This window comes from Sebastes umbrosus, chromosome 11 (genome assembly GCF_015220745.1).
Source record: "Sebastes umbrosus isolate fSebUmb1 chromosome 11, fSebUmb1.pri, whole genome shotgun sequence".
In the NCBI taxonomy this organism is placed as follows: domain Eukaryota; kingdom Metazoa; phylum Chordata; class Actinopteri; order Perciformes; family Sebastidae; genus Sebastes; species Sebastes umbrosus.
In genome coordinates this window covers 8,133,937-8,154,855 of record NC_051279.1, presented here as the reverse complement: position 1 = coordinate 8,154,855, position 20,919 = coordinate 8,133,937, and the positions used below count along the sequence as shown (strand labels likewise).

The 20,919-nt window shown below is 40.6% G+C and overlaps 1 protein-coding gene across 3 annotated transcripts in view; it reads left to right on the top strand.

The window, feature by feature from the left end:
* Positions 1–20,919, top strand: part of LOC119497020 (atrial natriuretic peptide receptor 1-like) — a 90,077-nt gene that overhangs the window by 43,419 nt on the left and 25,739 nt on the right. For all 3 annotated transcript variants that reach the window (XM_037784773.1, XM_037784772.1, XM_037784771.1), the window contains exons 5-6: positions 3,947–4,060; positions 10,537–10,672. In XM_037784773.1, the coding sequence (XP_037640701.1) occupies positions 3,947–4,060; positions 10,537–10,672 (250 nt within the window). The remainder of the gene's footprint in view (positions 1–3,946; positions 4,061–10,536; positions 10,673–20,919) is intronic.

Below are 20,919 nucleotides of genomic sequence, written 5' to 3'. Positions count from 1 at the left end.
TGCTGTCAATAATCGCTGTTTGCTGTGTTGGAAGGTAGAAAACAGTCAAACTGCATCTCCAACTAGAAAACGAGCCGAGTGTTTACGGAGTGTATGTGACACATTGAAATAACAGCTGGAGCCCACTGACGTCTGTACCTTATTGTTCACCAGAGTGCACTTTAACCAGACGACAGACAGACTTTTCATTTTAGCCGTTACAGAATGAAAGTTAATTAGTGACTGCTGATATAATCTGCTGCCAGTGACGTCGCTTCTCTTGGTGAACGTGACGAGCAGCGCCTGCTTAAAGTGAAAAGCCTGCTACCAAAATATTTTACACATTACTTCTTTCTATTAACAAAATCCAGATTTAATCCAGGAAAGATACTACGTAAGGTTAATTAGAGTCAAAACTCTCCCTCCTTCTCTTCTTCATAACTCAGTGAAATGTGAACACAGACATGAGTCATATTTTTAGAATCAGTGTGACTTACACTTCCCGAGGATATCATTATCTCTTAGAAATTTCACAAAAAAGACGCAGACAGAACTTGCCTAAGAATCATCATGTTTTTTTAAGATTTCTTTAGTATCAAAGTAATCCAGTGATATAGTTGTCTGGACATCCAATGGTGCACACTGCGGACTTGTTTGTGACTTAAAGCTGCAGTAGGCAGAAATGTTTTGGGCATCATTGGACAAAAATTTCATAATAACCTTTCAGCATATTGTAATTCAAGTGTTCTGAGAGATAACTAGACTCTGCACCTCCTCGTGGCTCTGTTTACAGTCTTTAAAAAATCTAGCCCGTGATGGAAGATTTTGGCCAATCACAGGTCATTTCAGACTAGGCAGCGCTGATCTTATCAGCGCTGCCTAGTTTGACTGTTTGATCGGAGTTTGCGAGTGATTGACAGCTGCTCAGAGACGGCAGACTCCAGCTCAGCTCTGATTGGTTGTTTTCCTCCAGTCTGTGAAATCTTGCAGATGCCATTAGGTAAAATATTGAGGACTTGTTGCTTCACACCAAACCAGGATTTACAGTATGTCTGCATACCTCTTCCAGCCCAAAGAAAAACAGATTAACTCAATATTTAGAGCCCAGTTGCACCGTTGTGGTTCAATAATGATTCGATGCTTTTCCGCACTGGAAAACAACTTCAACATCCAAGTTCAACAGTATTCTCCCCTGTTATGCAACACTCTCTCTTCTTCTTTTGGGAACAAAACTATTTCAAATATGAATAATACATTTTGGTGTCTGAATTATACTGATTTGTTCAAATAGTTCTTACTAGAGGAAAGAAGAAGGCTGTTAGGCAAATTTAATTTCTCCTGTGAAATGTTCTTTTCCCAACCCGACAGGAGGATCAAAGGTCAAGTTTAGTGACAGACATTGAGCTCTCACCGATGCTGAGTGTTGCTCAGTCTGGAGGGCGAAGGGTTAAGCATCTTCTGAGAGTTTGACGTCAGTCGCTCACAGAACCTGATTTCCAGGTTTCTCTCAAGTGTTTCCTCTCTCATCTCCATCTACGTCTCTTTTGTACTCGAAATTGGCTTTATCCTCTACTGACCCTCCTCCACACACACACACACACACACACACACACACACGCACACACACTTGTCTGAGGTGTTACACAGCAATGCAGGAGGATGATAAATTGGATGTTTTTCTCCTCCACCTCCTGCATCTCCATCTTCTCTCCATCTCTTTCTTTCTTCTCTCTGAGTCATTTCCTCGCTGCAGCTCCAGACAGCAGGAGAAACAGGAAAACAGAACAATCAAAGAACTGATTTCTTGAGATGGCAAAACTAAACTAAATTCCCAGACTGTCATACAGTGTTAGATCAGAAAAACAGACCTACATGAAACTAGAGTTAATTTTTGGAGTTCATTTTCTAGTGAGAGTGTCTGTAGAAAGAACTAGGGATGGCTTGTTGCCACTTTTTCATTTCCGATATAGGGGTGGAACAAAAAAACGATTCACCTGTGTATCTAAATTTTTTTTTGTATTTTTTAAATAGATTTTTTAATGCCAGAATCAATATATTTGCTTCATATGAATCTATGCGATGGTAGAAGAAAGTTACCGCTTTTATTGTTGTAGTCTGAGTAGCGTGACGTCATATCTGTCTCTTATCCGTCATCCGAAACAAACCGCATCCGGCTGGAATGAGAAAGTAAAAAACGGTGGAGGGTCTGTGTGGATACGACCTGCACCCTCACATTTTAAATCCACAGTGGTAAACACTACACATCCAGTAAAGTATGGAAACACTTTGGGTTTCACACATTACCAGGAAAAGCAGAGCTAGACATCACGGCTAAAGCTGCATGCTCACTCTGTCATGGACAGGAAACGTTATCATAATACGGTAACGTGCGGTCAAGCCAGCTGTCACTCTCATCTCCGTGGTCAAATCAGCCGACGCTTCAACTGTAGAGCACCCATATACTGACATTGATGTTAAATGCATTCAAACGGCCCCGATGGAGCTGACAATGGATGTATAAAGAGAACGGAGCTGACGGGAGAGCTAGCGACGACCTTGAAGAAGTTAGAGGAAGTATACAAGTGGGACTACGTCTGCTTTTCAAAATAAGATGTTAACATAGGGAACTGTATATACAAAATGCATATATGGAAATCAGGTTGATTAACTTATTATTTCTGTGACATTAGCAGCAGCAGCAGAGCATCGTTGGCATTGCTGCTAACAGAGTCAGCTGGTGGTGGTTCTGCAGGTGGAGCAGAATGAGTGTGCAGCAGAGTGAATCTCCGCCTGTCTATGGTCACATAACGATTGAGTAAGATGAAGGATGAGCCGGGCTGTGGTGTGGATCACTGGTCACCAGGAATAAAGACAACAGAGGAGCCGCACTCAAATAACATCGGTGTGTTTAGAGAAACAACAGGTTGACAGAGTGAAGCAACATTCAGCCGGTTTCTCACAGGGAAGGAATTCAGATAAAGATGTGCAGAACATACAGGGAGACAGCTTGGGTCATTAACTCCAATTTGGATTTAACATGTGAGGGTGCAGGTCGTATCCACGCAGACCTCTCCGCCGTTTTTTTCTCCGCTTTCTCGTCTCAGCTCACTGCGCCTCGCTGCTGTTTGTTTTGTTTTTGACACATACGGAACGGATATGGTGCACAATAACAATAAAAGCGTTAACTTCCTTCTACCTTTGCATAGACTTAAATGAAGCAAATATAAATCGATTCTGGCATTTCATTTACCAAATCAATTTCAAAATCGTAGAATAAAAACCCACAATACATAGGTGAATTGATTTTTTTCCCCACTTGTTTTTATTATTATTATCGGTTTGTTTAAAGTATAAGTTTGGAGACATATTTCAGCTTCTTCTGTTTACTCTGATACCGTCTATGAGGGACACGCGGTTGTTGGTGATCGTGAGAGCCTACTCTGGATGACGTGTTGCTGGTCTGATGTACATCTCTCGGCCTTGACTTTATGGCCGCCTAATCTGACACAGTGACCATCTACAAAGACAAAACCATTGTGTATTCTGATCCCTGCATAATCAGGTCATATACCTCATATGACGTCTATTTGGCAAAATCTCACAGGCAAAATGCCAAATATTAAAACTCAAATCTGAACACCAGTTTTGACCTTGACTGCTGCAGGTTGGCCAGATGCCTTCTTGTTGACGCCTGGCGTGCCTTCGCACTTTTCACCGGTCGATAATGTCACACAGTTTGATGATATCAGGTGTAAACACAGAGCAGCAACTCCTCTTCCTGTTTCCCTTCCAAATGCAATCAGAGAACACGAGGAAACACCCATTTACAGTAATTCCCCATTCATTCTGTTAACTTGTTGTCTTTTATACGTTTTATAGTTACAACTTATAAAACATGTACTGTACGTGGTGATCGGTCCGTGTTTATCAGGAAAGCAATTTAAAATCTTTCTCTTCCTGTTTTCAGAGTGTGAAGATCCTGACGTACCGAGAGCCCCAGAATCCTGAGTACAGACAGTTTGTCAACAACCTGAAGACCGACGCCAGGAAAATGTTCAACTACACCATAGAGGAGTCACTGGTGAGTGTGTGTGCGCTGGTGATTGGACACAGTGAGCATAAATATAATATATACATGTGTATTTGAATGAAAAAAGCCTTTTCTATCTCCTTAAACTGTGGCAATCTAGAAGGTTTTCATGTAAATAAATGTCTGTTAAGTCACTATCTATTGCCGATGGAGGTAACACAGTGGTGATTGAAAGTAGGCCGGTACGGTCCGGTACTCCGTACCACTAAAAGATTGAGTGCCGGTACGCAGTACCCGGAAGAAGGGGACAGCAGCTGCCTGCCAAAACCCACATACAACCCGTCACTCACGATCGCATTTCCAACAAGATAACACATCTGCTATCATCAGGTCAACATCCAGTTAGTTACCTCCGCCAAGGAGGTTCTGTTTCAGTTTGATTCGTCTGTTTGTTTGTACACGCATGAAGGGCTTGTGAAACGTAGCGAACTAGCCATTAGAGATGTGTGCGATCACTTTAGTGTTCCTATTGGCGGTGTGAATGCAAACAGAAAAAATCCATTCAAGGTGTGTATCAGGGGAACTCCCCAGTTGGCATTTCCTCTCAGGGTGTCCTCAGAACTGTTTGGTCCGAAAACACGTTTTGATGCTCAGCTTCCAGTTTCTTTTATCAATGACGGTGATGGTGATTTCTTTTACTCTTATTCAGCTGTTGCTCAGTGAGATCTTTGTCTCTTTCAGTTGTCAGTGTGGTTGAACCATAGGACAGCGTTTTGTTCTCCATGTAGTAAACTAAATAACATCTATTTGTAAAGAGGACTTTCTACAAGCTAAAAGCATGAAAGACCATTCAGCCATATGGAGTAGTCCTCTCTGAACCTGACTGAACATAATAAATCTGATGTGGCAAACATAAAAAGTCAAGTAAAGACGTTTTGCTTGTTTTGTTAGTAATGCAGTTGATAACATCATTAGAGGAAAAGTGAAGAGTTTTACAAATACATCAGTGTTGAACAGACAAACGTCCCCATCCTCAGGACAAATATGAGTCAATATACACAGAGGAAATAAGGTTATTAAACATAACGCACCTGACAATCTCAACACTGGAAAATATCAATAATGTAGCTATAGATGGAAAAAAAGACATTATTATGCAAATGTGTAATTAGTGTTGTCGGAGCTGTCAGAGCAGCTGGATGACTGAGCCAATTCAGTTTACAGAAAGTAATTTAGTCTGCTGATCTTATCCTGTCGCTCTGTCCTGCACAAAGGTTGAACATGACACACACACACACACACACACAGAGATAGACAGAGACAGAGATGGGAAGAGAAACAAAAGCATGAAGGAAAAACAGACAACACAGATCTCACACCTAGAATCACAGATCTGCTCAACACAACACAGTGCTGCTGTTTTTTATCACTTTGAATAAAGATGACATAGTGTTAAATAATAACAACAAAACTCTGGAGAGGAGGCGGGACATCTTGTTTTCCTTCTCGTTCATGTTTCAGGTTTGGCACATTTTATTGTGTTGCAAGAAAAGAGGTCAAAATACATGTCTTCTTGGGATTTATAAAATGTTGTCTTGATGGTGGCTCTAGACGACGAGATTTTTTCTGTGGGAACCAGGAACACACATACTGTATATTACAAATTTCATGGGAATCTGACCTTTTGAAGATAGCTTGCTCTGGAGCAAAGTGTTAGACAGACTGACCATGTAATAATTTTCTTTTTTTAAAAAGGTTGGCAATATTGTATGTTTTTCAACGGATCCCATTAGAGGCCAAAACCAACACAGTGTTAGTCCGTCTTTCAATTCTGTCTGACTTCCTGTCTGTAGCCGTCACCTCCAAGCCCATTGGGTACTTTTCCAGTCGGAAGTCGAGCCATTTTGTCTTCATGTGCCACTGAGCAACTTTCATAGGAATGAACGGGAGCCCGCCTACAACGCTGTATCTGGTTCTCTTAATACATCCATGAGTTCATTGGCTCATTGGCTCATTGATGAGTGTTTTAATGGAGCTCAATGGCACAGAGGAAGAAGATGGATCACACAGTACTTGTTAGTAGATCCAATCACTGTTGGTTTGACAAGAAGAAAAATCTAGATCATCAACAGACATATCCTTCAAGTATCAATTACTCAAGTATCACTTACTCTCTGTGTTAAACAAACAAATCGGCCGTCGTGAAGGATCTGCTTTAGCCAGTTTAAACAGTTTGCATGACAATAACACCTTTTCCCAGGCGATGACAGTTTGTGTGTGAAGTGTGTCCAGTAATCTCTCAGTGAGTTCATTCCTCCGTGTGATTACAAGCAGAGAGCAGACTTTTCGCTGATAAACAGAAACACAGAGGAGAAGGGTGGAATTCTAATGAAACGGATGTCTATACATAAAAAGGGTGACGTACAGATGACAGATATATTGTGGTATTTTGTAAAGGACAGGAGGTCCTTGAGTTCATGCTTGGAAGTGCTACACATTTTGTATTTCCACAGAGCTCTGACATCCAAAGTGTGTGTGTGTGTGCGTGCATTTCTGATCTCTCACACATTACTGACAGTTTGCAAGTTTAAAGCTTGAAACAACAAACCGAAACCTGAGGCCAGATGTGTAAACGATGCACACGGACAAGAAACATCCATGATATTTATATATATATATATATATAAAACAGCTGGTGAGAATGTGTGCAGACCAGCACAAATGCTTTTCTAAAGTGATCCTGGGATGTTTATGGGGTGGACATGAAACAAAAAGGTGACAGATAATCTAATAATAATAATAACACTGTTTATTTAGGTTGTTAGCCACTTTCACTGATTGTGTGACTTTTATTTATAAATTAACAGTTATTATAAAAAATATATATAATAAATATAATAATGATTAATTATCATTTTGCTGTTTGTTAACAGTTAAATAACTATTAACTATGTTTAATTAACTATCAATTTACCATTTATAAATGATGGTTATATAAAGTGTTACCGACATTTTGGGATTCACTTTCTGGCGTAAAGTTAGTGAGGAGATTTATACCATATCAGCTAGCCTGGCTCTGTCCAAAGGTAACAAAATCCGCCTACCGGCAGCTCTAAAGCTTGTGTAATAGCTCGGTTTTTAACTCGTGCAAAGAACAAATGTTCTAAAAAACACCGTTTCACGATGGGTTGTATGTCGGACTATTTGTTGGCTCTGAGCAGTTGCAAGACATCCTGAAATCTTTGATTTGATTACCGCAACTTCATCATCATCGCAGCACGCAGGTTTTGGTTGCTCAGTAACAGCAAGCGCAACAGGAGCGCAACCACCCAAGCACATTGGAAAGAAAAAAAAAAAAAAAAGCGGCACAGCTGGCGTTTTCCACGCGTTTTTAGACGCGGCATGTGTACAGCACCTTATTGCTGTAATCTGCTCAATTGTATTACAGGCCTCCAGTTTATCCCTTATCAGCCACCGTATGCGTGTGTGGCTGGTTGTCTGGCAGCTTTGTGAAGCCAGTTAATCAGCAGCAGACAGACGGCTGAGGGACACTAATGTAGTTAACGGACACAGAGCTCGATACCACACACACACACACACACACACACACACACACCAACATAAATAAGATGACACTTCAGTGATCCCTGTGGAGAAACAGGATACATCAAAGGAAACAGATGGCAGCAAACACAACACAACCAACAGTCACATGACGATCATAATGTACTTTTCTAATCTACAGACGACCTTTTACCTGTACAGGCATGTATAACGGTCTTCAGAGTCTTCTGCTCACCCTGACAGAAGCTCTCTCATGATAACTTATTTTTACTAGTTGGGAAAAAAATGTGGAAATACTACAGAGAATCATTTTTCTGCTCGTCCTCATTTATCCGTCTCCAGCCTGAACTCTGGGGAACTCTCATTAAATGTAATCAGGCGGGGGGGATGACATAACCAGCATGGGTTCTGTAATTTCCAGGTTTTTATATTTTTAACCATTAACCAGGCTTTCACGCTGTTTCCTCACAGCTCCGTGCCAACATCGGTGGATTTTAAATACTATGATCAGCCAGTGTCGTCATCAGTCGGTTACTTTGATTTCAGGCCCATCACAGGGTCAGATCGGACCTTCAAGGTCTTCAGAGGAAAGTTGATGGTTTAAGGGAATACCCGCTAACTCTGGTAGAATAATTGGACCTGCGCCTCACCTGGAAAGTAGACGAGATCAGGCGGCAACAGCAGGGGGCGATGATAAAAAGCTGCGGTCAAGTCGGACAGTTTCCAGCCGTTTCCAGCAGCCTTCAAAGAATTTACAGGAAATCACAGGAAAAGTTACATCCTGTTTGATCCGATCTGTAGGCTACTCGTAGTTTACAGACCATGTTCGGATTTATTTATATTTGTTTGTAAATCTATGTGGAAATGTGCGTGTATCTGGAATTGGATTCTATACTTTATTATTTTTATGTCTGCCTTGTAAAACACTTTGTAATGAGCACTCGTTTTGATAAGTGCTATATATTGATAACCTTCATTAGTATTATAATCAACCACACAAGATATGCTTGCAGTCGGTTGAGAGCAACTGCGGCCGCCTCGATCTCGTGAGGTTATCGTTGCCCACGTGATCACAAAAACATTTGTAATGATAGTCTGCGGAAGTCCGCATAGAGAGAAGGTCACGGTGGATGGATCAAACAAACACAAGACTTCCAGTCAGGAGACCTCTCTTCATGTCCCGTGTGAAACTATGTCAACGTTGACTTATTTTACTTTACGTCCATAGCTTAATAACTGCAACCAAAAACCCATTCAAAATAACCATTTTATTAAACCTTTATTTAACCAGGCAAGTCAATTAAGAATAAATTCTTATTTACAATGGCAGCCTGGCATTGACGTCAAGGTGAGGTAATCGGAAGTGCAAAAAATTATAACTCATTTCAGGTTTCAGGACTCACTCCTGATGCATTCTATAGTAAGTATGATAAAGATAACATCATCATAACAATTTCCCGCTCTAAATAGCTCACTACTGAGACGAGCAACAGTGAAAATAGCCGTCTGCTGATGGAACAAGTCTATCATGTGCTGCTGACTCTGAAATCAACTCTTATCGCATTTTAATTGCATTTGAAACGGGGACCATTAACAGTTGAACTGGCAGGACTGACCAGTCCACTCAAAACAAAGTGTCTCCATCACTTTAGAGTAAAATCAATGCATGATTACCCACAATCCTCTCTGATACTGGCTGCTTGTAATGATGGTGATCTGGGTGTTTGAGTGGGGAGTTTAGATAAACAGCAGGAACAGTGAGTCAGACAAACACTAAAGCTTTAAAACATGATCCCAATCAGTTCTATTCACATAAAAGTATGTGGACAGCCCAATGTTCCCTCCATATGTGCATGTAATGGGATAGTTTGAGATGTTTTGAAGTGGGGTTGTGTGAGGTACTTTAATCCATTGTATTACCTATAGTACTTTGGTGAATTCGAACTAACCCCCTAAAACACCAGTTGCACAATAATCCTGTCTCCTACAAAATTATGTTCCCATACAACTAAACTGCATTCTCAATTACGTTTCGAGGGGGACATATTTTCTCTGGGATTATGGTCGCAGTTGTGAACAGTTTAAAAAGCGTGGTTAACGTTGTAAATTGAAACAAAACAAAACAAATGCAACAAAACTATTTGGTTAGGTTGAGTAAAAAACATCATAGTTTAGCATAAAATGACGATGGTTACTAGGACTGTCAATCGAACAAAATATTACATGACTGTTCAAAATGTACCTTAAAGGGAAATTAATACTCATATCAACATGGGAGTGGGCAAATATGCTGCTTTAATGCAAATGTATGTATATATTATTATTGGAAATCAACTACCAACACAAAACAATGACAAATATTGTCCAGAAACCCTCACAGGTACTGCATTTAGCATTAACAATATGTTTAAATCATAACATGGCAAACTGCAGCCCAACAGACAACAACAGCTGTCAGTGTGTCAGTGTGCTGACTTGACTATGACTTGCCCCAAACTGCATGTGATTATCATAAAGTGGGCATGTCTGTAAAGGGGAGACTCGTGGGTACCCATAGAACCCATTTTCATTCACATATCTTGAGGTCAGAGGTCACGGGACCCCTTTGAAAATGGCCATGACAGTTTTTCCTCGTCAAAATGTAGTGTAAGTTTGGAGCGTTATTTGGCTTCCTTCCCGAAAAGCTATTATGACATGTTGGTACCAATGGATTCCTTAGCCCGCTATAACCTAAAAATCGCAAATTGAATTTATGGTTTAAGGAAATTAGTGCAGTTAAAACAAATTTGCATTAACGCGTTATCGCTTTAACAGCCCTAGTTTCTACATTTAAAATGACAGAAAGTAATCGAAACATAAATATTCTTAAGTGATTCATACACAAGGAAAGAGTGAATGAAAAAGAAAATTATAAGAAAGGATTTTAGTTTGTTTCTTAGTGTTCCTTTCCTTTTGTCTTCCAGATGAACATCATAGCTGGAGGATTTTATGACGGTTTGATGCTCTACACTCACGCTCTGAACGAGACCATGTCCATGTCCGCCGGCCGGCCTCCGGGAAAAGTCGTCACCAAGAGGATGTGGAATCGAACCTTCCACGGTCAGTGCATTTTTAACGTTCTTATGCGATTTTATGTCTTAGGGTAAATAAATTTTACCCCTGCTTCTTTTCTGCTCCTTTAAAATCCATTTTTCTATGTGTTGTTAGTGTTTTTTCATGTCTGGGGCAATAGTTTAGTCACTGAGAAGGAGGATGTCTGTGAAACAGGGAATTATGGTGCGCATGGCTGTGGATGTTGCTACTGTATTATCATGTCTCAAAATATCTGTTTCTTTCCCCACCGTTTTCCAAACCCTCTTTTAAAAGAGCACGGTTAACCTCTCGAAGCTGCCAGAGATTCAGTGTCACATCACAAAGTGGCAACAGCAAAATTCATCCATACTTCCTTCTACAATAGGATGTGCTGAAAGTTGGTATTAATCACGATTAATCATGGACAATCATGTGATTAATCGTGATTAAATATTACATTGAATTTCTGAACTTGAGGCTGTGTGTTGTGGTTCCATTGTAAAAAATAGAAAGTGAATATTTAGCATGTTTGTTGTCAGCTGTTGGTTCATGTACCGGGCTGTAGCTCTGTGCTGTTAAAAGATAAATTCACTCTGACTCATGACAGAAAGCAGAGAACTTTTCCTTGAGCATTTAAACCTGCAGAAATGGTGCGCACGTCGTTTCTTTTCGTGATGTAACGGCTGGTGTTTCTCGTCAGCTGTCAACTGGCAAATACCTGCTTTGACTTTGGAGCACCAGTGTGTGTGTTTGATAAACTTCTGGAGTTTCATTATCTACAGCTGTGGCACAAACCACTCCACCTGAGCACACTTATCTGTTATGGATTCAGTGAGAAGTTTCATTTGCACTCCGAGTCAAATTAACGCTGGAGCGTCACTCCAAAATGAATGCTCACCACTTGAGAACCGTGACACCCACTGGAATGAAATGATACTGACACCGAGGTCAAACTCATTATGAGATGCTGAGGTTATTATATGTGAGGACACAAGGTGATGCTGTCTGTGCGTCCTGCTCCGCTCCTGTGGGAAAGACGACTGAGAAAAATAGTGTTCAAATTCAGATTTAAAATCTTGGGTGACACGGTGGTGCTGTGGTTCAATGCATTTCAATTTATTTTTACACAGCGCCAAATCATAACATAAGTTATCTCAAATGCTTTTCATATAGTGCAGGTATAGACCGTACTCGATAATTTTTTGGCGCCCCATTCTATTCACAGATGATACTATATATATATATATATATATATGTATATATATATATATATATATATATATATATATATTATAGATCAGGTGAAGTATACCTTTATGGTAAGTGAGGAGATTTTGGCTGCACCTTTTGGCTGACCTTCAGGGACTGAGCCTGTTGATTTGGGGTTTGGTGCCGATTGCCGACCATATCGACTATGACTAAAGAAGATTGTGGATCGTTGATTACTCTGCCAGTGTTCAGATTTATTCAAATTTATATTATTTATCGTTTAAAGAATCCTTATCAGTCTGCTGCGGTAATCATTCAAAACTACAATATAACATAAACCAGTCTAAGCTCTGCTCCTGTTCCTGCATTTTCTGTGAACATCCTGTAGAAGCTCCTTCAGTTGTCACTTTATTCTACAAACTGTTTGTGAAGATTTGAGAAGGCGGACGGCTGAGGAGGAAAAACACAACGATGATAATCACCAAAAACGTCTCTATTTACTTGTGTAAACAGATTGCTGACAAAAGCTTCACTGTGCTGTGAGGGAATTTAACGTTATGGAAATGTAATAACATTCATAAACTATTATCATTATCGGATAAAGTGATGTTGAGATGAGGTTTTTATGCCTCCGTGCCGGTGACATTATGTTTTCGGGTTGTCCGTCCATCTGATATTATGAACGAGATATTTCCGGAACGCCTGCAGGGAATTCCTTCAAATTTGACACAAACGTCCACTTGGACTCAAGGATGCACTTATTACATTTTGGTAGTCAAAGATCAAGGTCCCTGTGACCTCAGGGCCACCCCATCCAGGCCATCAACAGACCTGCTAGCAGATGGAAGAGATTTGGGAAGGGTTGGGCAGTAGCTTGTATAATGTTTTTACATTTGAATGAAACAAACAAAAAATAACACATTATTATATCTTTTCTTTTATTTCTTCGACCTGGGTCTGTATTTAACAAGCTTCTGAAAAGCTTCATAATTAATTCTAAAATCTGAGTTAGTGTCTAACTTTGACTTGTGACCTCAGACCTTGGCTTCTGTTGGTCTCATTGTGTTGTATTTCCCTCTTTAGAGAGCTTATCTAAAAGCTCATATCTGCAACGCTGTACCCTCAGTGAATGCCAGTTTTCCATGCAACCTCTTAAGAATGTACAGTATGTTCTGCTCTGATATAAGCTCGGCAGGAAATAAAAAATCATTCATCTGCAGCTGTTAGAGACAGAGAAGGTCTAAGGTTTACATGTAGAACTGTTTTCATTGAGCGCTCCGACAGTTTGGTATTTAATGTCAATATGGTGCCACCTTGATGATTTTGTCAACAAGAGCAAACTCAATACTTGCATCAAAGGCACAGTAATGTACGCCATATTAGGGCCATTGTAGGTTAAAAACACGGATAAGGAGCCTCGAAAAAAATTCTTTTTTTTGTCGAGGAAAAAACATCACCTCACTTTACATGGTTGGATCAACAACAATGTTTTTATTTATGTTAAGGAAAACACTAAATTCAAGCGGCAGGTGACAATTGAAAATATAATGGATTATAATGAAGAGAGGCTCAGCAATTATTATATAATATACCTTGCTTCCCGTGCAGAGGTCTGTAAAGTATCCGTTAATCTTTACAGTCCTGCCCTCTGACCTCCACCCAAACCCTGCCGCTGTCAGAGGAAATAGTGACATAGCAAAGAAGAAAGGGGAGCTGGATGAAAGCACCATCCATCACCGTTTGATTCATTAAACACAAACCAGATGATTTCAACAGTTTCACCAAGTGAATCTGTCACACCATGTTACATCACTGATCCGCTCTATTATCGCTATTTGAAAAATGATTCACTTCAATTTGTTGGACTTTTATTGCACCATCTCAGTCCCACTTTGCTCTTTCACAATAAAAGCCATAAATAAGACCAGAGAGGAGGAGGAGGAGTGATACAGTATCATGCAACATGATCCTCCATCATCGCACTGTTTCATCCATCTGCTGTCAGACTTCTGTGACCTTTGACCCCTCACTTCCTCACCACTTCACATGGAGTTTCTTTGGAGAGTTTTCTCTACTAAAGTGATTAAAATGTGAATCACAAACAGGCTGTTGGTTCATATAGAACGAGCAAAATGTTACAATTCACTGCAGAAATTTAAATATCTGTGTTTTACATGGCAGGAATTGACCCTGTGGCCTCATCTAGCTTCCATTATGCTTATAATTTAGAGTTAAACATCTCTTTGGACAGTTTTACTGGAAACAAGTCCACTGAGGGACTCTGAATTCCATCTCAGTCTTACTGTCCGCCCATCTGCCAGGACAATATTCCTGCTCTCCTGGATCAGATTTAGCTGAAACTTCAGGGAATGATGCATCTCACTGTGACAAAGAGTAGAGAAGCAAAGAGTTAAAACTCTGGTGCTGTTTTGACAACAGCTGCTAGATGGCGCTGTGGCAGCGTTGCCACCATTTTGGACTGAAAACGGCAATGAGTCCATGGATGTGTAAAGAGACATCTGTAAATCAGAGGATCTTTTTTTTTTTAGGTAAATCAACTTGCATAATTGGAGCAAATATGATTTTAAAAAGTATTTTTTATAAAACGGTCACTATGTCCTGACAGTAGTGCATGAGACAGGTAATCTGAAAATAAACACCGGAGGAAAACAACCAATCAGAGCCGGGCTGATCGGTGCATAGACTTGCGTACTCGCCGATACTCGATCCAGCACTTTAGGCTGTATCGGAGGCATCGGAGGCATACTAGTATCGGAACAACTCTAGCTATTTTTGATCGGAACGCCAACTAACGCGATTCAGCTGCTGCATCCAGTGGACGCAATAAGAAAACTTTTCTCCTACTGGACACACCATGATATGTCAAAACCTTTGAAAATACAAACAATACAGATTCCACCTGTTAGCAAAATACTAGTGGAATCCAACAGAAGTGCGATTTGCATCACTTCAGTTATTTCTTTGTCACGAAAGGCATTTTTTAATAATGCACTGGATGAGAATGTTGCATTTGGCAGTTTTATTATCAATAATATAATTTTTTCAGGAAGTACATCCGTCTCCTTGGTTGACAAAGTAGCAAGCAGGTAACTTGTGTTGCCGATATATTCAACTTTGTAAATGTCAGTGTATTGAGAGGACATTATTATTATTATTATTATTTAGCTGCTGTCGGGCAGAGAAGACACAAAGACAGCACTTAGCTCCAGGCAGAGCTGTAGAAAAGAAGCTGATGTAAATGTGAATGTGAGCCCGCTGCTTCACATCAATGAGCCTGGAAAAGAAGCATCATGTCGGTTGGTTCTTTTGGCTTCTTGTGGACGAGCAGATGTTTCCCCCTCTGCTTCTCTTCAGGATCCTGGAAAAGGAAACGGGAGAGGGAGAGAAAGAAAATGGCAGCGCTCGGCCTCCTCTTCGTCTCGTTCCATGCTGGCAACAGACAGCAGAGATCATGCTCAGCTCTCTGGAAGCCCATTTCCGTTCACTGCAGGAGATGTCACAGGAATTGTTTCCACTTTATCCTGATACTGTGCTACGTTCAGGAGTCTATTAATAAGATGCAGGTGGGAGGCACGTGGCTTTGTTTGAGTGCAGGAAACTACTCTTTCAGCTGCTCTAAAATCACTTTTATTTGGACTGTCTGAGGTTGGTTTGTTGTGGATTTTGTAACATCTGAATGTACCTCAGCAAATCCGAACTGAGAACTAGACGTACTGCAGTGATTTCAGATGTGCGGCCAGTTTAAACCCACAGTTGTTATTGTGGGTATGAAGGGAGGTTTCTGTGCGTCAGAGGTGAGTTCAGCTTGCAGATCCAGTTGATGAATGACACGAAACTCCACCAACTTCCTCCGTTGTAACCACTCCAAAACACACAAATCACACATGTAAAGCACACACACAAACTCACAGCTTCTCCATCCTCAGTCAGGTCAGACTCGTTCACCTGCCCACACCGACGACACTCTCGTCATCTCAGCCAACGACGAGCTGTCGCCACCCAATCTGTCCAACGAGGCGACGAAGCAGCAGCATTGATTGATCGGTCTCAGGGTTTCTGTCTCTGGAGCTCTCTGTGCCGGCTGTGCTGTTTGCTTGGCTGAGCCTCAGAGTTGAGGTGGTGTTTTATTTTGAAGGTTAAGAGGTCATCAGGGTGGAGGAGGAGGAAAGCGGTGACTGACAGTGAGAGAATTGATGGCATTTAATGTGAGCTAGAGCACCCTTTCTGGATGATGATTGACATGTTTCACCGCTTCAGTGTTGATTCAGCTTTTGTCCTGTAAGGAGTGGGACGTTATCAGCCTCGTTCCACATCTCTGGATCACTACTCACAATCTCAGTTTTATTTCAGAGGTAAAAATAGGACCGGTGTTTAAATTTTACCCGATTTTGCCAGAAAACTGGTCTCTTCTGTTGTGTGAATATGAGTTCATTGGTTGATTTAGATGAACAGCTGGTGGAGCTGATTCTCCAGTCGGTGCTATTAAACCACTGCAGAAGAAGAAGAGGACACAACGTGACTTAACAGTTTTAAAAACGAATTTGTGCCTAATGAACATTTTAAAGGAACAGTGTGTAACATTTCAGGGGAACTTTTAGCAGAAATTGAATATAATATTCATACCTATGTTTTCATTAGTGTATAATCAGCTGAAAGTAAGAATCGATGTTTTCGTTAGCTCAAAATGAGCCCTTCATATCTACATGGGTAGCAGATCCTCTTCACAGTGTCCATGTTGCTCCGCCATGTTTCTACAGTAGCCCAGAGCAGATGGGTACTCAGTTGGTTGCAATCTGCAACCACACCACTAGATGCTGCCAAATCCTACACACTTCACCTTGATTTTTTTGTGTCACGTAAGGTACATTCTAAGGTAACGCCACTTCCAGAGTTATTTAAGCCAAACCTTAATCTTTTCCTAAACCTTATTAAGTAGTTGTATTGCCTAAACCTAAAGAAGTTTTTTCCTGTGAAGACGGAAGTTTATTTTAAAAAAACAGTATGCATGTAACAAGCGGAAATTGACACGTGTTGCTGGGCATTTGTAGAAAATGAACGAAAAATATCATACGAACCGTTGTATGAGAATACTTTGATTAATGTGAGGAAGGTTACAGTCTCGCTCCACACATCTCATGTTTTCTTCTGCAGCTACTTTTAGTCTCTTCAGTGGAGTGGTTTATTCACCAAGTCTGTTTCTATTGCACTTTGTCGTATTTTGCTTTTATCGATACACCAACTTTTCCACCTCAGCCAAACAGAAAAAAAAGCTCCAAACATTTGTGATGTATCGATTTCTTTTTTGAGTTTGCAGCGTTTTCCACTCAGGTTTTTTTTTTTTTTTTCCATCATGTGTCCCCTCACCATCTGAAGCTTTAGTCCTCACGAAAACACCGCAGGGTCAGATGTGTGCACGCAGCTTATTTGTCCTGCTCTCCACCTCTTTGTTTTTCCTCTTCCTCTTTGTGACCTCCACTTTAAAGAAACCACCAGCAACACAAACTTCCATTTGTTTAATGAATTGCTTCATGCAGCTTCAAGAAACAAATTTGAATTTGTCAGATTGTCCATCCCTGTGGTCCATGATAAGGTACCTTAAAAAATTAATGTCGAGTTCAATTAGATTGGCTGTCCTGTATACATAGAGGAGAATGATGTCGCTTTATTCTACAGAGCCATAATTTCAAAATCATTTCCAAGAACTGTCCTGGAAAAACTAACCAGAGGGAAAATGGAGACAGATTTTGAATTGGTAAATTTCCAGTTAATTAATTACAAGATATGGTAACCTCAAGAGTCTTTTAGTGAACATACAAACATTTTGAGTTAGTCTACAGGCAAATACACTTAAACATAAAATGAAGAATAAAGTTTTCAATATTAAATAATGAATGAATGTTTATTTTGGTTGAAATGAAGCTTTTATTTAAAGCACATTATTCTCACTATAATTAACTTTTAATTATAATCAGCATCTAATTTAAGTTCCCCTTTGGAGTTTTTGATGGCTCTTTTATTGTTAATGAGTCGGTTCCCGTTTTGTCTCGCACACATGAGGTGAAATAATAATGAGGTCTGCTTTAAATGTTTCCTTTTACTTTGTAATCAACCTTCTGAGTGAACAGCTGAAGATGAAGTGAATCTTCTTCACTCTATTTCAGTTACTGTCCTTCATTTCCCATCTCTTTTGTCATTTTTTTTGATTTCCTCTTCTCTCTCTGTCTCATTTCTGTCATTCAATCAGGTTTTTTGTTGTTTTTTGTGTCTCCTCTCATCCATCTCCCCTTGTTACTGATTTTTCTTCTCTCCTCGTCTCATTGTCAGAAGCCCCTGTAAGACGGCGGAGGAGACCCCCCAAAAATAGCCCTGAAATGTAATTGTGTGAAACCAGAAGCCTCCTGCCTTTCAGCCAGAGCTCTGGTCCTTGTCCCTCCTCCACACTGCTGCCCTCTGCGCTCCTATCTCTGCCTGTCTGCCCGTCTCTCTTTTCTCCCCCCGTGGACATCCATCACTGCGTGGCCTTTTATACAGCCTCTGTTAGCGTCACGGCAGCGTCGCCATGTCTCTGTAGCAGCTGTGAAGAGGGCTCTGCTCCGGGCTGATAATTACATTTGGACAGGTTTCAAGCTGACAGTTAAACCTGCAATAGGCAGAAAACTAGACTTGTGCACCTCCTCATGGCTCTGTTTTCAGGCTTTAAAAAATCTAGTCCGTGACGGGAGACTTTGACCAATCACAGGTCATTTCAGAGAGAGAGCGTTCCTATTGGCTGTGCTCCAGCTGGTGGGCGGTGCTTGGTATTTCCTCAACTGATCGCACCATGGTTGCCGGTTCACAAACTTTCTCATTTTACAGCTTTTACAGATGTTTCTGAGAACATTTGAGGAGAGAAATAGGCATTACAGTAACAGAATATTGATTCATATTTGATCAGCGCTGCCTAGTTTGACCCTTTGATCGGAGTTTGCGAGTGATTGACAGCTACTTAGAGACGGCAGGCTCCAGCTCGGCTCTGATTGGTTGTTTTCCTCCGGTCTGTGAAATCTTGCAGATGCCATCAGGAGCACACCGGAGGACACAGAGGCACATGATTTTTTTCAGATTATCTGTCTAATGCACTACTGTCAGGATATAGTGATCATTTTATAAGAATAAAAAGATTTGCTCAACTTCTACCCACTGCAGTTTTAAGACCGTTTTAGACGTCTTTTGAAAAGGTTGCTAAAGCTAAAATTCAAACAAGACTCCAACTACTTATTATTTCTTCATCAACACATTTCTCAATACTATTTTCCATTAACCGATTAATTAAGTGGCTTTATGGATGGCACTGTTGATGAAATATCTCTACAGCTACTGGATGGACTGCCAAAGAAATTTGGTTCAGATAATAATTTTCTCCAGAGGACGAATCATTTCCTGAGGATTTCAGGCTTTATTCTAAGGAATTAAATTCTATGACTGATGTTATTCACCAAACAACCTTTTGTAAAATGACGAGATGCTCAGATTTTATTTACCTCATTACGGACAGAAATCACAGCAACTTGTTTCAACTTTTTAGAAACACTGATGACAAAAGCTAATTGTTCTTCTCTTGGTCATGTGGGTGTCCTCCCTCATATGAACCTCCAGGATCGCTGCCAGTTTACGGTCACACTAAAAGACACAACTGAAAACGGTTTCGGTCGTTCCCTGAGACGGGTTCCAGCTTCAGAAATGATTTTGACATTTGCCTGAAATGAGAGAAAGGGTGAGCTGACAGCAGAGAGCAGACAGGCTGTCAGACAGTCATTTATAAAACTGTGCTTCGTGTCTCCTCCTGGCTGCCGTATAGATTATTATTGTGTTTCCATGCTGCGGTGTGATGAACCTGTTTACCTGCTCTGACGCCGTGTGATGAAAGAGCACAGATGTTACAATGAGATTCGTCAGCCTTTTCTAATCTTTGATTTATAAGCAGGATAAACCTAGGATGAGTTGATCCTAGGTTACTAGGCAACAGGTTTCGGCTTTCAGGACCAAAACACAGGCTCCTAAAAACAGACCTGTACTGGTTCTGTTTGAAAGTAATTTCTATTAAACAGACGCAGCTGGGATCAGTTCTGTTGTGAATGAAACAGTGACTGTATGAACCACAATCTGTACATAAAGACGCTTATATAAACTTTCTGTTTGAAACAGACAATCGCAGTTATGGAAAGTTATATCTCCTCTCTCGTACAAGTGACTACTTCCCTCAGAGCAGCTGTCAATCATGACGTCTCACCACTTTGTTACAGCATCAAATAACTAATTTAAACCAAACTTATCAGAAAAATGAACACTTGTACATACATCAGCGTGATAAGAACTACCTAAAATGATAGAATGATAGAAACCATCATGTATTTGACATGTACTTTGACTTTTTAGTGTGGCCCATGTCCCATCTGCTAACATGGAGGGGGCGGGCTTTATGACCTATACTGCAGCCAGCCAACAGGGGGTGATCCAGATGTTTTGGCTTCACTTTGGGGGAGCTGTCATGTCGTCCGTCTTTATATACTGTCTGTGATTGTGATGGATCAAGAACACCTCATCTTCTTGGTATTTCTTTTTGCTTATTTTAAGTCAAAATTGACATTTTTATTTTTAATTTACTCTCTTTAAAGGACATCTTTCTGTCACCCTCTCTACTTATTCTCCGTCTGATCCTGCCTGGTGCTGCCTCCGCACAGGAACTGATCCTCATTCGTGCATATTAATAGTTAATAGAGGGTGATAGGCCACAGTGAGCCGAAAAAGGAAAAAGGATATAATAGTAGGGAGAATGAAAGAGGAGGAAAAGGCGTGAATGAGAGCGACAGATAGGAAGGCAGAGTAATACGATTTCATCTGAGATTACAGCCATGACAAATAGGACATGAGAGGAAGGATGCAGGCGGGCTGTACAGACCATGAATAGGAGCGAGAGGGAGATCAGATTACAGCTCGCTCTCTGCCGTTTCCGCTCCATTAACTAATGGACAGCCACTTCTCACCGTGTTTGATGGATTGGGAAT